The sequence below is a fragment of the Mangifera indica genome, chromosome 16, assembly GCF_011075055.1.
Source record: "Mangifera indica cultivar Alphonso chromosome 16, CATAS_Mindica_2.1, whole genome shotgun sequence".
Lineage (NCBI taxonomy): Eukaryota > Viridiplantae > Streptophyta > Magnoliopsida > Sapindales > Anacardiaceae > Mangifera > Mangifera indica.
The window spans coordinates 1,251,953-1,265,531 of NC_058152.1; the positions used below are offsets into that span (position 1 = coordinate 1,251,953).

Sequence of the window (13,579 nt, forward strand, 5' to 3'; positions counted from 1 at the left end):
ACACTACCTAAGTAAGTCTCTCCATATATGCATGTGGGCACTATTCCGACATTGTAAACACACATTCTCTCATATCTCTTTTTTGGCATTCAAAAATCTTTCTTTTATTTTCAAGATCATGAGAGTTCGCCTTTTTGAGATCCCAAGTTTGTTGTGATATCTCTTTCTCCACTAAAGTTGTTGTTGTTATTACTTGAGGTTTATTTATAGAATGAATAAACTGATGTGTTACGATCGGTTAAAGAGGTAAGGATTGAAAATTGAACTTATTAATATGAGGAATATCAATATTACTTTTTAAGATTTCGATTACTGTTATCTAGATTTAGTTTTACTTCTTGGGTAGGGTTAGGGTTTTTTTTCTATTTCCTACTTGAGATGGGAGTATCAAATGAAACTTAGTTGAGTCTCTGGGTATATCAAAACAACCGTTAATGAGAGTTTTGAGAGTTTATAACACTCTAATTTTTTTTTAATTTCTCATATCTCATTTTTTGAGTTCAAAAATCTTTTTCCTATTTTCAAAATTATGAGAATTCATAACACTTTATCATTTTTTTTGTTTCAAAAAAAAAAAAGCCCTCTCTTCTGTTAAGACTGTTTGGTTAGTTTAAATGATTTTAATACCCTCATCCTTTCCATACAGATTAAGCCCACTCAATATGCATAACGATTGATATACGGTGGGCCCAATTGGGGATGCTGGGTTTGGGAATATTAATGCTTTTTATCTTTGATTTGGATTTTTTTTTAATGTTCATTCTTCGGTTTTTCAAATAATATGTGGTGGACTTGATACATATAGGAAGTGAAATTATGCCCGTTATAAGATTTAAAAAAAAAAAATGGCCGTTGGTGATGGTTTCCATGTGCTTAAATCAGACCAAACATACTGAATATCCTTCGCCTGCCTGCCCCTTTGTATCTTTGAATCCGTTTCATTCTTTCTCAGTATCTCTTTCTTTGATCTTTTTAATTTCAAAACTTAACTATACTTGCAGATCAGTTTCTTCTCTAGCTTCACTTTGGATCTGCAAAGGCGCTTCCTCTCCTTCCCACATCGACTTGAAGCTGCGTAAGGTGAGTTCATTAGGGTTTCTGAATTTCATCACCAATGTTGCAAATTGGTTGCCATGATGATTTCTAAATGTATGAAAGCTCCTATGTATTGTTTTATGAAAGTTAATCCTGAGCGGTTACCCGAGCAACTGAAAAGATTCCTTTCGGGTTTTGTTGGAATCTCTTAATGATTTGTTTGTTTGCTTCTTCCTATTAAGTTTAGTCAGAGATGCCTTTCTATCTCTAGACTATTTTCTTCCACTTCGTCTGTTAATAAATTTTTCTTTTTGTCCTTTTTATGAAGTTCTTGAGTAAGGCAGTTGCATGCTCTTCTGATTTATAGACTCCTATGCAATTAAGTTGTTGATTCTGTTGAATAATGATTAAGAATGCAAACTGGTCTATCAAATCTAGGATATTATAATTTTTGGTTTTATCTTATTGATGAATTTCTTGGACAATGAAATGTGTGTGTAAAAAGCATGTTAACCGAAGAACTTTAATGTACAACATTGTTGTGGTGCAGTTGGTATTTATGATTTGAGAAAACATGTTTTAAAGACTGCTACCTAGTTCGAATAATTTTATTATTTTAAATTATTTATTATTATAATTTGTTAATGACAAATTTATAACCTGTTTATATTGGTGATTTATTAAATACTTTGCAGGTTGACTCTGGAGATGCACATATTCAGTTCTTTTATATGGAAGTGGTGCATTGGTTGCTGTGTGGTTGGCATCAGCAATTGTCAATGCTGTGGATTCTATGCACATATTCAGTTCTTTTATATGGAAGTGGTGCATTGGTTGCTGTGTGGTTGGCATCAGCAATTGTCAATGCTGTGGATTCTATTCCTTTGGTATGTATGCATACCCATTCTATTCCAATAGCTGACAGGGTTGGGTGACATTACACCGCTGTACCTAGCAAGCCCTTCCAATACTATCTTAGTTCTTGAAAAAATTTTAGCCATGTCTAATAAATACTTGTGTGGCTGAATATATATAACGGGAAGTATTTAACAAATGTTTAAAATGTTTCCTTAAATTTATTTTTCCAGGTTAGAAGTATTTGATGAGAAAATCTCCCTTTCCTTCTATTCTCCCTTAAAACTTCCTGTTTGGTATATTTCCTATGTTTTTGGTAATATTTTTTCAGGTGGTCTGTTGTTGCTGATGGAACTAGCATTTCTATTAAGAGGTGTTGGTACTGAGGTGTATTGGATGACAATCTAGAAGCCGTCTGAAGAAGATGAGGTGATATACAGTTTGGAACATAAGATGTTGAATCAAGGGGTGCAGGTTATAATTTAAGTATCTTAATTATGCATTTAGCATATGTACTTTGTTTAATTAATTTTTATGCTTTTTTATTATTATTACTTCTTTGATTTATTTCAGTGGTTCTTGATGCTATACTTTCAAAATTATATATAACTCTGGAATCTTGAATCAAGGGATATTTGTTTTGTTGTTGTGAATGATGTTGCTATACTATTTCATTACTATTTTAGAATGTGAGAAGCTAGAAAAGATTTCTAATTGAAGTAGAAAATTGATGTGGTTATTAGTTTAAGGGGTTCACACTTTTGAGAGGAAAGGGAGCTCGATGCATCCTTACTTTCCACATTTATAGGCTATATAAATGAACTCTTTACTCACGAGTTATGGTACCTCTATATCAATTCTGAATAGATCAACTGAATAGATCCATACCCACCTTTGGTTTAGGTTGACCAATGACAAACATTTTTAGTTGGAACAAAATGTACCATTCCTTGAAGATGATAGGAACCTCTAAAATTTTCTTGTATACTATCTTGTTGCCTTTACAAACCCCTCTAATGCCTCTCATTCTTAATAGCTTTAGAATATTATTTCATTTTTGTTTTAATTTGAAGATGATAGGAACCTCTAAAACAAAACAAATATCCCATTTTGAAATAATCTTGGCAAAAAGAGAAGTTGGACTGCTTTAAACTCAGAGGCTATTTTCTTCTTTCCTTTTACAATTCTATCTCCCTTTTATACATACTTCTCTTACTTACCACACATGTTTTAGGACTCCTCAATCCAGTTTCATTCATACCATACATGTTCCATAACTTCCCAATACCATTTATTTCACTTAAATATTACTCTTAATCAATTATAATTATAGATAAATATTATTCTAATTAAATAATATTAACATAATATTCTAATAATATTATTCTAATAATATTTATTATCCTAATAAATCTTATAATATTTATTATCCTAATATTTATCCTAATAAATATAATATTTATAATATTTATTAGGATAGAATATAATATTTATTATCCCAATAAATATTATCCTGATTAAATTATATTCTATCCTAGCATAATCATAATTATTATATTAATCAATATTAATTAATTATTATTATTATCATCTAATCTTAATATTATACGACTCTTTGAAAACCACTTGTTCTCATCTATTTTGGTGAAATATATGGGAATGGAAAGTTATGAAACATGTATGGTACATACATATGGGCAGTATATATAAAAAAGAACTAAGATTGTAAACGGAAAGAAGAAAAGTAGTTTGAGTTTAGGACAGTCTTTGGCTAATTGTAAGGCTTACCTTGGGAGGAGCTGATACTAGTGTTGTTTCATATAAAACATTTGTTATGTTGTATTTTGGAGTTAAAGATAAACAATTGATGTCGTTGGTTTTATTTTGTCGATTCCCCTATTTTGGAGTTCGATAATCTTTGGTGCTCTTGGTTTTTAGGTGGATGATCGGTAGTTGGATGGTTCAAGATAAGGTTGGTTTGGCTGGTTTGTGAGAAATGACTTGAATTATTTAGGCTAAAGGCATGTAGGTTTGGGCTTGTATTGTTGGGTGTTCTATGGCCAGTAATTTTGTTTTTCTCAACAGATTCTTCTTCTCCAATAATTCTTTTTCAATATTACTATTCATCAATTAATCAAACTTGAACTGATCATTTTAGTTTTGAGCTAAACTTGAATTGGTTGTTCTAGATTTGAGCCAAACTATGTCTACAAAGGAGTTATTAATCCTTATAGCTGAAACTTTTGTGGACTAATTAGTAGTAAATTACTAGGGCTTAAGCTGGTTAATATTAGATGAGAGTAGCTGGCTTATATATTTGTTGCAATTATTTGTGCTATAAATCCTTTGGTTGGTTAATTTAAGCCCAAGGTTTTGAGAAAGCCTAGGTATATGGAATGCCATTTGTGATATTAGTTGTTATGGTATGATTTATCTTTCATTTTGATGGTGATTTATGTTATTGATTTCTATCTTTCTATGTCGAATTGCAAATTGCTGCTGATTTATGTTAAACTTTTTAGGTTATGTTCTCCAAGAAGTGCTTTTCTCTTTACTCGCATTGGAGTTCTAATAGTCGACCTGACTTTTATAAGGAAATTATTGTTTGTTGATTCTGATTACATCTTTTCTTATTCATGTCAGCCCGCAGTTTTGTGTGCAACCAAAATTTTACTATTTTTTCGGTTGATTTATAATGATTTGGGGAGAATATACAGGGGAAAATCATCACAAAGTAGGAATTGGGGTATGCAGCTTTATCTTTTTGACAAGCAACTATGGAAAATGAAGGATAATATCTACTCCTTCAGAGTATGCAACTTTTGTTATGGTGGTCAGAGAATGCAATCTTTGCATGGGTAATTTTTTAAAAGCATCACGTATTAGTATTTTGTTTTCAGTCTTGACTATTATTGCATTGTGTATTTGTTTTTTTAAACCTCTTATAACATTCTTTAGTTCAGGTTTAAGTTTTAAGCTGTTTTAAGTTTGTTTTGGGCTTGCTTTACTCCTTTAGTGAAAAGACATGACTACTAATCAACATTTACAATCTGTACTCTCTTCCACATTTAGCGTATAAATGAATGATTTTAATCCTGATATTATAATTCTGTAAGTAAACTAATCAGTAAGTTATTATTATTATAATCCTGACATTATATTAATTCTTTTATAGGAGGACTACTGGTGGCCCTACAGCGCGTTCCACGAAAGGGCAATGGACTTTGGAAGAGGTGAATATGTACTTTCTATCTATAGCTTTTTTTGCCTTTCTTTAGGTTTTCAATGTCCTTCCATCTTCCTTGAGATTCAAAAATTTTATTTTATGTGATCTTATGATGATATAAAATATTGGCTTCATGGCATGTTGCCTTTTTGTAACACATAATGACTATTCAATCTGATGCCATCAGAGAGAGATCATGAAACTATACTAGCGTTCATATTTTATAGTGCATCAAGATTTTGTACCATTCATATTAGCTTTATTTTTGAGATGATTCATTGTATAACTGCTAATGATATTTTAACTTCAAGGGCTATTATATTTACACATGTACACAAACTGTTCAATTCTATTTTATTTTATCTTTTATTAACAAGATGGTTTTTTATTTTATGTTCAGGATGAGATATTGCGGAAGACTCTTCAATGATTCAAGGGAAAGAACGAGAAGAAAATTGGTATGACTAGAGAAGTTTTTGTGTTTTGCCATCTCTTGATTCTTTGATATTCTTTTATATACACACATGGTCTAATTGTAGTTTGTGTGTTTTTCAGCGGAATGTTTCAGGGACTGGACAAATGTGCAGTGCTTACACATGGTGTGTTTTGCTATCTCTTGGTATGAATATGGAAGCTTTTGTGTTTTGCCATCTCTTGATTCTTTGATATACACACATGGTCTAATTGTAGTTTGTGTGTTTTTCAGCAAAATGTTTCAGGGACTCGACAAATGTACAGTGCTTACGCATGGGGGGTTTTGCTATCTCTTGGTATGAATATGGAAGTTTTTGTGTTTTGCCATCTCTTGATTCTTTGATATACACACATGGTCTAATTGTAGTTTGTGTGTTTTTCAGCAAAATGTTTCAGGGACTCGACAAATGTACAGTGCTTACGCATGGGGTGTTTTGCTATCTCTTGGTATGAATATGGAAGTTTTTGTGTTTTGCTCTCTCTTGATTCTTTGATATTCTTTTATATATAAACACATGGTCTAATTGTAGTTTGTCTGTTTTTTAGCGGAATGTTTCAGGGACTGGTCTGTACACACAAGGTCTATATACACACGGTGTGAATATGAAAGTTTGTGTGTTTTGCTATCTCTTGGTATGAATATTGAAGTTTGTGTGTTTTGCTCTTGATTCTTTGTTATTCTTTTATATATACACACATGGTTTAATTGTAGTTTGTGTTTTTCAGCAGAATGTTTCAAGGACTGGACAGATGTACAGTGCTTACATGGGTGGCAGAAAGTCTTGAATCCAGAACTAAGGAGGTAATTTATTCTAAGGAGGTAATTTATTCTATTTGTTTGTTATTTCCTTCATTAATTGCTTTCTTGTGGTGTTATGCCAACTTTTGAATTTGCTTGTTAAATCCCCTTGGTGTAAGGTGAAAGGATTAACTTATCTAGTTGCTGTAGCTTAATTTTAAGGAGATATTGTAGAAAACATATAAAGCTAGTGATGTTAGCTTTTTAGGTAGTTATGATAATTTACATTAGCTCTAAAGATAAAAAGGGAAAAATCTTGCATAACTTTAAGTAGAAATATAAGCATAAGAAGGACAAGCGTATGAGCGAAGATGTGGAAGCGACATTTGAGATTTAACTACAAGAAAAATGAGAGAGACCTTTCTAACAAATTATGTTCAAGAATAAAAATTATGTTTCTTAAACATCAAGTTTTGCTCATTGCTAGTTAGTTAGGTTAACACCATTGGGTTTATGATATAAGGGAGAGCAATTATTTTTATTTCGAACTATGTAAGGACGCGAACTGTGTAAGGTTCACATTGCTAGTTGATTAGTTTTCATCACATTTTGCATTTGTCCTTTACGTTGGATGTTGTCAAGTTAGGTAAAAAGTTTCACACAACTAGGTTTGTGATATATTTATAAGGAAAAACAATTATTTTTACACGAACATCAAGTATGTGGAGAAGGTTGATAACAAGCCAACTTTAAGGATGGAAAGGGAAAAATCTTACACGATTGATAAGTAGAAATACAATTGTGAAGAGGATGTTGGGAGTTCATTTAGACTTTCAAGACTCGAAGCATGAGACCTTCACTAGTATTGAACAGGGATTTAAGTATAGAGACAAGAGGGGATACAAAGCCAAAATATGGATGAGGATGTTGAACTAAGATTCAAACATGAGAACCAAGGGGATATGAAACCAGAATGAGAATTAGTGCGTTGAATTAACTCAAAGGTTGTAGACAGAAAACAACCCACTAAGATTTTATAATAATTTACTCGAATGTTAAATATAAGGAGGAGGATAAACAGCCAAGATGAGGAGACTACATTAGCTCAAAGGTTGTAGACAGAAAACAACCCACTAAGATTTTATAATAATTTACTTGAATGTCAAATATATGGAGGAAGGTAAACAACCAAGATGAGGAGGCTACATTAGCTCTAAGGATGGAAAAGGGAAAATCTTACTCGATAGGTAAATAGAATACAAGTGTCAGAAGGACACTCATACGAAGCCAAAATTTGGATGCGACATTAGCTTTAAGATTGTAGAGAGAAAAGTTCATTTAGGCTTTCTGGACACAAAATATGAAACCTTTATTAGTATTAAATATAAATTCAAGTGTAAGGACAAGGGGTTATGACCATCAAGTATGAGTAGTAGGAGGACGACAAGTCGAGATGAGGTGCCATATTTGCTCTAAGTATAGATAGGGACAAAGAAAAAATTAGTTTAAACAATTTTTTAAAGATTGATAAAATTTTATCATAATTTTTTTTATTATACAATTTTAGCCAAAAATCTAAGTTGGATTCTAAGAAAGTATAGATCTAAATGCTCTTATTTCATTAGAAATTTGAAAATCCTTTAACAGTGAAATATCTTTCACTTTGTGCTCTTTTAATTTGTTGATTCTTGATCTATTGTATTTTTATTTAATATAAAAAATACTTTAGTTTATGTCGTATTTATATTTTTGTGTTCAAATCTCTAGAAAAAAATGAAACCATAGAAATCTGAAAAATTTTTGTGGGGTATGTCAGGTAGGTCGGTCGGTTTGAGGCCTGGCCCGACCTGCCACATTTTAAGTGGTAGGCCAGGTGCTAAGTTGGCCGCCCTACCAAAAATTTACACCAAATAAGTGATAGGTCAGGTCCTAGGTAAACTGACCTAACAATTTCACAATAAGATGGTAGGCTGGCCAACCTACCATTTGGCCTACCCCATGTAAATTTTCTAAATTTTTATAGTTTCTTTTTTTCCAGCAATTTGAACAAAAAAATATAGATTCAATTTAATTTGATGGATTTTTTTCGTAAAATATATAGTAGCATTTGGATCTAAAGTCGGATTAAAATGTTTTTTGTGCATGGTTTTAAAGAGTAGACAGATGTATTTTGCTTAGGTTGTTAGAGTCGAAGACAAGGGTAAATATGTATTAAAATAAATTTTTGGCTAAAATTGTATAATGAAAAAATAGTGATAAAGATTGTATAGACATATAAAAAATACACAAAGTATGTGACCATCACTTGTATCAAACTATGATTTAAGAATAAGGATAAGGGGGTTACGAAGCCAAAATGAGGACGAAGTCAAAATGAGGACGAAGTGATTCAATTAACTCAAAGTTTGTAAAAATAAAATAACCCACTGAGTTTCATACAAATGTAAGGACGTGAGCATCAAGTATAAGGAGAAAGAGGATTGAAAGCCAAAATGAGGAGGTCGCATTAGCTCTTAGGATAGAAAGCGAAAATCTTGCATAACTAGTAAGTAGAAATAAAAAAGTGAGGACACACATACGAAGCGAAGATGAAGATGTGATATGAGCTCTAAGGTTGCGAAGAGAAGAGTTCATTTAGGCTTTCGAGATTCGAAGTATGAGACCATCACTAGTATCATACAAATATTCAACTAAAAGGACAAAGGGGATGTAAAGCCAAATTGAGGATGAGGACGTTGAATTAATTTAAAGGTTGTAAACAGAGAACAGCCTGTTTAGATTTTATAATAACTTAAGGATGTGAGCATCAAGTATATGGGAAAGGAGGATTGCAAGTCAAGATATGAAGACACATTAGCTCTAATGAAGGAAAAGGAAAATCTTGCACTAGTGGACAAGGGGGCTGGTTTGTGAGAAATGACTTGAATTATTTAGGCTAAAGGCATGTAGGTTTGGGCTTGTATTGTTGGGTGTTCTATGGCTAGTAATTTTGTTTTTCTCCATTGATTCTTCTTCTTCAATAATTCTTTTTCAATATTACTATTCATCAATTAATCAAACTTGAACTGATCATTTTAGTTCTGAGCTAAACTTGAATTGGTTATTCTAGATTTGAGCCAAACTTGATAATTTGTTTGACTGTGTCTACAAAGGAGTTATTAATCCTTATAGCTGAAACTTTTGTGGACTAACGAGTAGTAAATTACTAGGGCTGGTTAATATTAGAAGAGAGTAGCTGGTTTATATATTTGTTGCAATTATTTGTGCTATAAATCCTTTGGTTGGTTAATTTAAGCCCAAGGTTTTGAGAAAGCCTAGGTATATGGAATGCCATTTGTGATATTAGTTGTTATGGTATGATTTATCTTTCATTTTGATGGTGATTTATGTTATTGATTACTATCTTTCTATGTTGAATTGCAAATTACTGCTGATTTATGTTAAGCTTTTTACATTATGTTCTCCAAGAAGTACTTTTCTCTTTACTCCCATTGGAGTTCTAATATTCAACCTGACTTTTATAAGGAAATCATTGTTTGTTGATTCTGATTACATCTTTTCTTATTCATGTCAACCTGCAGTTTTGTGTGCAACCAAAATTTTACTATTTTTTCGGTTGATTTATAATGATTTGAAGAGAATATACAGGGGAAAATCATCATAAAGTAGGAATTGGGGTATGCAGCTTTATCTTTTTGACAAGCAACTATGGAAAATGAAAGGATAATGTCTACTCCTTCAGAGTATGTAACTTTAGTTATGGTGGTTAGAGAATGCGATCTATGCATGGGTAATTTTTTAAAAGCATCACATATTAGTATTTTTTTCAGTCTTGACTATTATCGCATTGTGTATTTGTTTTTTTAAACCTTTTATAACATTCTTTAGTTCAGGTTTAAGTTTTAAGCTGTTTTAAGTTTGTTTTGGGCTTGCTTTACTCCTTTAGTGAAAAGACATGACTACTAATCAACATTTACAATCTGTACTCTCTTCCACATTTAGCGTATAAATGAATGATTTTAATCCTGATATTATAATTCTGTAAGTAAACTAATCAGTAAGTTGTTATTATTATAATCCTGACATTATATTAATTCTTTTATAGGAGGACTACTGGTGGCCCTACAGCGCGTTCCACGAAAGGGCAATGGACTTTGGAAGTGGTGAATATGTACTTTCTATCTATAGCTTTTTTTGCCTTTCTTTAGGTTTTCAATGTCCTTGAGATTCAAAAATTTTATTTTATGTGATCTTATGATGATATAAAATATTGGCTTCATGGCATGTTGCCTTTTTGTAACACATAATGACTATTCAATCTGATGCCATCAGAGAGAGACCATGAAACTATGTTAGCGTTCATATTTTATAGTGCATCAGGATTTTGTACCATTCATATTAGCTTTATTTTTGAGATGATTCATTGTATAACTGCTAATGATATTTTAACTTCAAGGGCTATTGTATTTACACTTGTACACAAACTGTTCAGTTCTATATTATTTTATCTTTTATTAACAAGATGGTTTTTTATTTTATGTTCAGGATGAGATATTGCGGAAGACTCTTCAATGATTCAAGGGAAAGAACGAGAAGAAAATTGGTATGACTAGAGAAGTTTTTGTGTTTTGCCATCTCTTGATTCTTTGATATTCTTTTATATACACACATGGTCTAATTGTAGTTTGTGTGTTTTTCAGCGGAATGTTTCAGGGACTGGACAAATGTGCAGTGCTTACACATGGTGTGTTTTGCTATCTCTTGGTATGAATATGGAAGCTTTTGTGTTTTGCCATCTCTTGATTCTTTGATATACACACATGGTCTAATTGTAGTTTGTGTGTTTTTCAGCAAAATGTTTCAGGGACTCGACAAATGTACAGTGCTTACGCATGGGGGGTTTTGCTATCTCTTGGTATGAATATGGAAGTTTTTGTGTTTTGCCATCTCTTGATTCTTTGATATACACACATGGTCTAATTGTAGTTTGTGTGTTTTTCAGCAAAATGTTTCAGGGACTCGACAAATGTACAGTGCTTACGCATGGGGTGTTTTGCTATCTCTTGGTATGAATATGGAAGTTTTTGTGTTTTGCTCTCTCTTGATTCTTTGATATTCTTTTATATATAAACACATGGTCTAATTGTAGTTTGTCTGTTTTTCAGCGGAATGTTTCAGGGACTGGTCTGTACACACATGGTCTAACACACGGTGTGAATATGAACGTTTGTGTGTTTTGCTATCTCTTGGTATGAATATTGAAGTTTGTGTGTTTTGCTCTTGATTCTTTGTTATTCTTTTATATATACACACATAGTTTAATTGTAGTTTGTGTTTTTCAGCAGAATGTTTCAAGGACTGGACAGATGTACAGTGCTTACATGGGTGGCAGAAAGTCTTGAATCCAGAACTAAGGAGGTAATTTATTCTATTTGTTTGTTATTTCCTTCATTAATTGCTTTCTTGTGGTGTTATGCCAACTTTTGAATTTGCTTGTTAAATCCCCATGGTGTAAGGTGAAAGGATTAACTTATCTAGTTGCTGTAGCTTAATTTTAAGGAGATATTGTAGAAAACATATAAAGCTAGTGATGTTAGCTTTTTAGGTAGTTATGATAATTTACATTAGCTCTAAAGATAAAAAGGGAAAAATCTTGCATAACTTTAAGTAGAAATATAAGTGTAAGAAGGACAAGCGTATGAGCGAAGATGTGGAAGCGACATTTGAGATTTAACTACAAGAAAAATGAGAGAGACCTTTCTAACAAATTATGTTCAAGAATAAAAATTATGTTTCTTAAACATCAAGTTTTGCTCATTGCTAGTTAGTTAGGTTAACACCATTTGGTTTATGATATAAGGGAGAGCAATTATTTTTATTTCGAACTATGTAAGGACGCGAACTATGTAAGGTTCACATTGCTAGTTGATTAGTTTTCATCACATTTTGCATTTGTCCTTTACGTTGGATGTTGTCAAGTTAGGTAAAAAGTTTCACACAACTAGGTTTGTGATATATTTATAAGGAAAAACAATTATTTTTACACGAACATCAAGTATGTGGAGAAGGTTGATAACAAGCCAACTTTAAGGATGGAAAGGGAAAAATCTTACACGATTGATAAGTAGAAATACAATTGTGAGGAGGATGTTGGGAGTTCATTTAGACTTTCAAGACTCGAAGCATGAGACCTTCACTAGTATTGAGCAGGGATTAAAGTATAGAGACAAGAGGGGATACAAAGCCAAAATATGGATGAGGATGTTTAACTAAGATTCAAACATGAGAACCAAGAGGATATGAAACCAGAATGAGAATTAGTGCGTTGAATTAACTCAAAGGTTGTAGACAGAAAACAGCCCACTAAGATTTTATAATAATTTACTCGAATGTTAAATATAAGGAGGAGGATAAACAACCAAGATGAGGAGACTACATTAGCTCAAAGGTTGTAGACAGAAAACAACCCACTAAGATTTTATAATAATTTACTTGAATGTCAAATATAAGGAGGAAGGTAAACAACCAAGATGAGGAGGCTACATTAGCTCTATGGAAAAGGGAAAATCTTACTCGATAGGTAAGTAGAATACAAGTGTGAGAAGGACACTCATACGAAGCCAAAATTTGGATGCGACATTAGCTTTAAGATTGTAGAGAGAAAAGTTCATTTAGGCTTTCTGGACACAAAATATGAAACCTTTATTAGTATTAAATATAAATTCAAGTGTAAGGACAAGGGGATATGACCATCAAGTATGAGTAGTAGGAGGACGACAAGTCGAGATGAGGTGCCATATTTGCTCTAAGTATAGATAGGGAAAAAGAAAAAATTAGTTTAAACAATTTTTTAAAGATTGATAATTTTTTTTATTATACAGTTTTAGCCAAAAATCTAAGTTGGATTCTAAGAAAGTATAGATCTAAATGCTCTTATTTCATTAGAAATTTGAAAATCCTTTAACAGTGAAATATCTTTCACTTTGTGCTCTTTTAATTTGTTGATTCTTGATCAATTGTATTTTTACTTAATATAAAAAATACTTTAGTTTATATCGTATTTATATTTTTGTGTTCAAATCTCTAGAAAAAAATGAAACCGTAGAAATCTGAAAAATTTTTGTGGGGTATGTCAGGTAGGTCGGTCGGTTTGAGGCCTGGCCCGACCTGCCACATTTTAAGTGGTAGGCCAGGTGCTAAGTTGGCCGCCCTACCAAAAATTTACACCAAATAAGTGATAGGTCAGGTCC

The 13,579-nt window shown here is 32.1% G+C and overlaps 2 protein-coding genes and 1 pseudogene across 5 annotated transcripts in view; all 3 read left to right on the forward strand.

Moving 5' to 3' along the window:
• The window catches only part of LOC123199077, a 112,553-nt gene that overhangs the window by 69,531 nt on the left and 29,443 nt on the right, over positions 1-13,579 (forward strand). The window contains exons 46-56 of the mRNA XM_044613907.1: positions 5,823-5,886; positions 5,974-6,037; positions 6,137-6,223; positions 6,317-6,392; positions 10,435-10,500; positions 10,875-10,932; positions 11,030-11,093; positions 11,181-11,244; positions 11,332-11,395; positions 11,495-11,578; positions 11,658-11,747. Of these exons, the coding sequence (XP_044469842.1) occupies positions 5,823-5,886; positions 5,974-6,037; positions 6,137-6,223; positions 6,317-6,392; positions 10,435-10,500; positions 10,875-10,932; positions 11,030-11,093; positions 11,181-11,244; positions 11,332-11,395; positions 11,495-11,578; positions 11,658-11,747 (781 nt within the window). The remainder of the gene's footprint in view (positions 1-5,822; positions 5,887-5,973; positions 6,038-6,136; positions 6,224-6,316; positions 6,393-10,434; positions 10,501-10,874; positions 10,933-11,029; positions 11,094-11,180; positions 11,245-11,331; positions 11,396-11,494; positions 11,579-11,657; positions 11,748-13,579) is intronic.
• On the forward strand, positions 701-4,743 carry LOC123199080. Of its 4 annotated transcripts, none has more exons than XR_006498179.1 (4): positions 701-1,080; positions 1,731-1,922; positions 2,222-2,319; positions 4,608-4,693. XR_006498179.1 is itself a non-coding variant. In XM_044613917.1 (3 exons), exons 1-3 carry the CDS (start codon positions 817-819, stop codon positions 2,237-2,239), a joined length of 474 nt encoding a protein of 157 aa, XP_044469852.1. In that variant the 5' UTR covers positions 702-816; the 3' UTR covers positions 2,240-2,365. The 4 variants fall into 4 exon arrangements, 1 of the variants encoding a protein (XP_044469852.1); XR_006498177.1 differs by having other exon boundaries at positions 702-1,080; positions 2,222-2,364; positions 4,534-4,743; XR_006498178.1 differs by having other exon boundaries at positions 703-1,080; positions 2,222-2,364; positions 4,608-4,696.
• Positions 1,129-1,208, forward strand: LOC123199844 (annotated as a pseudogene).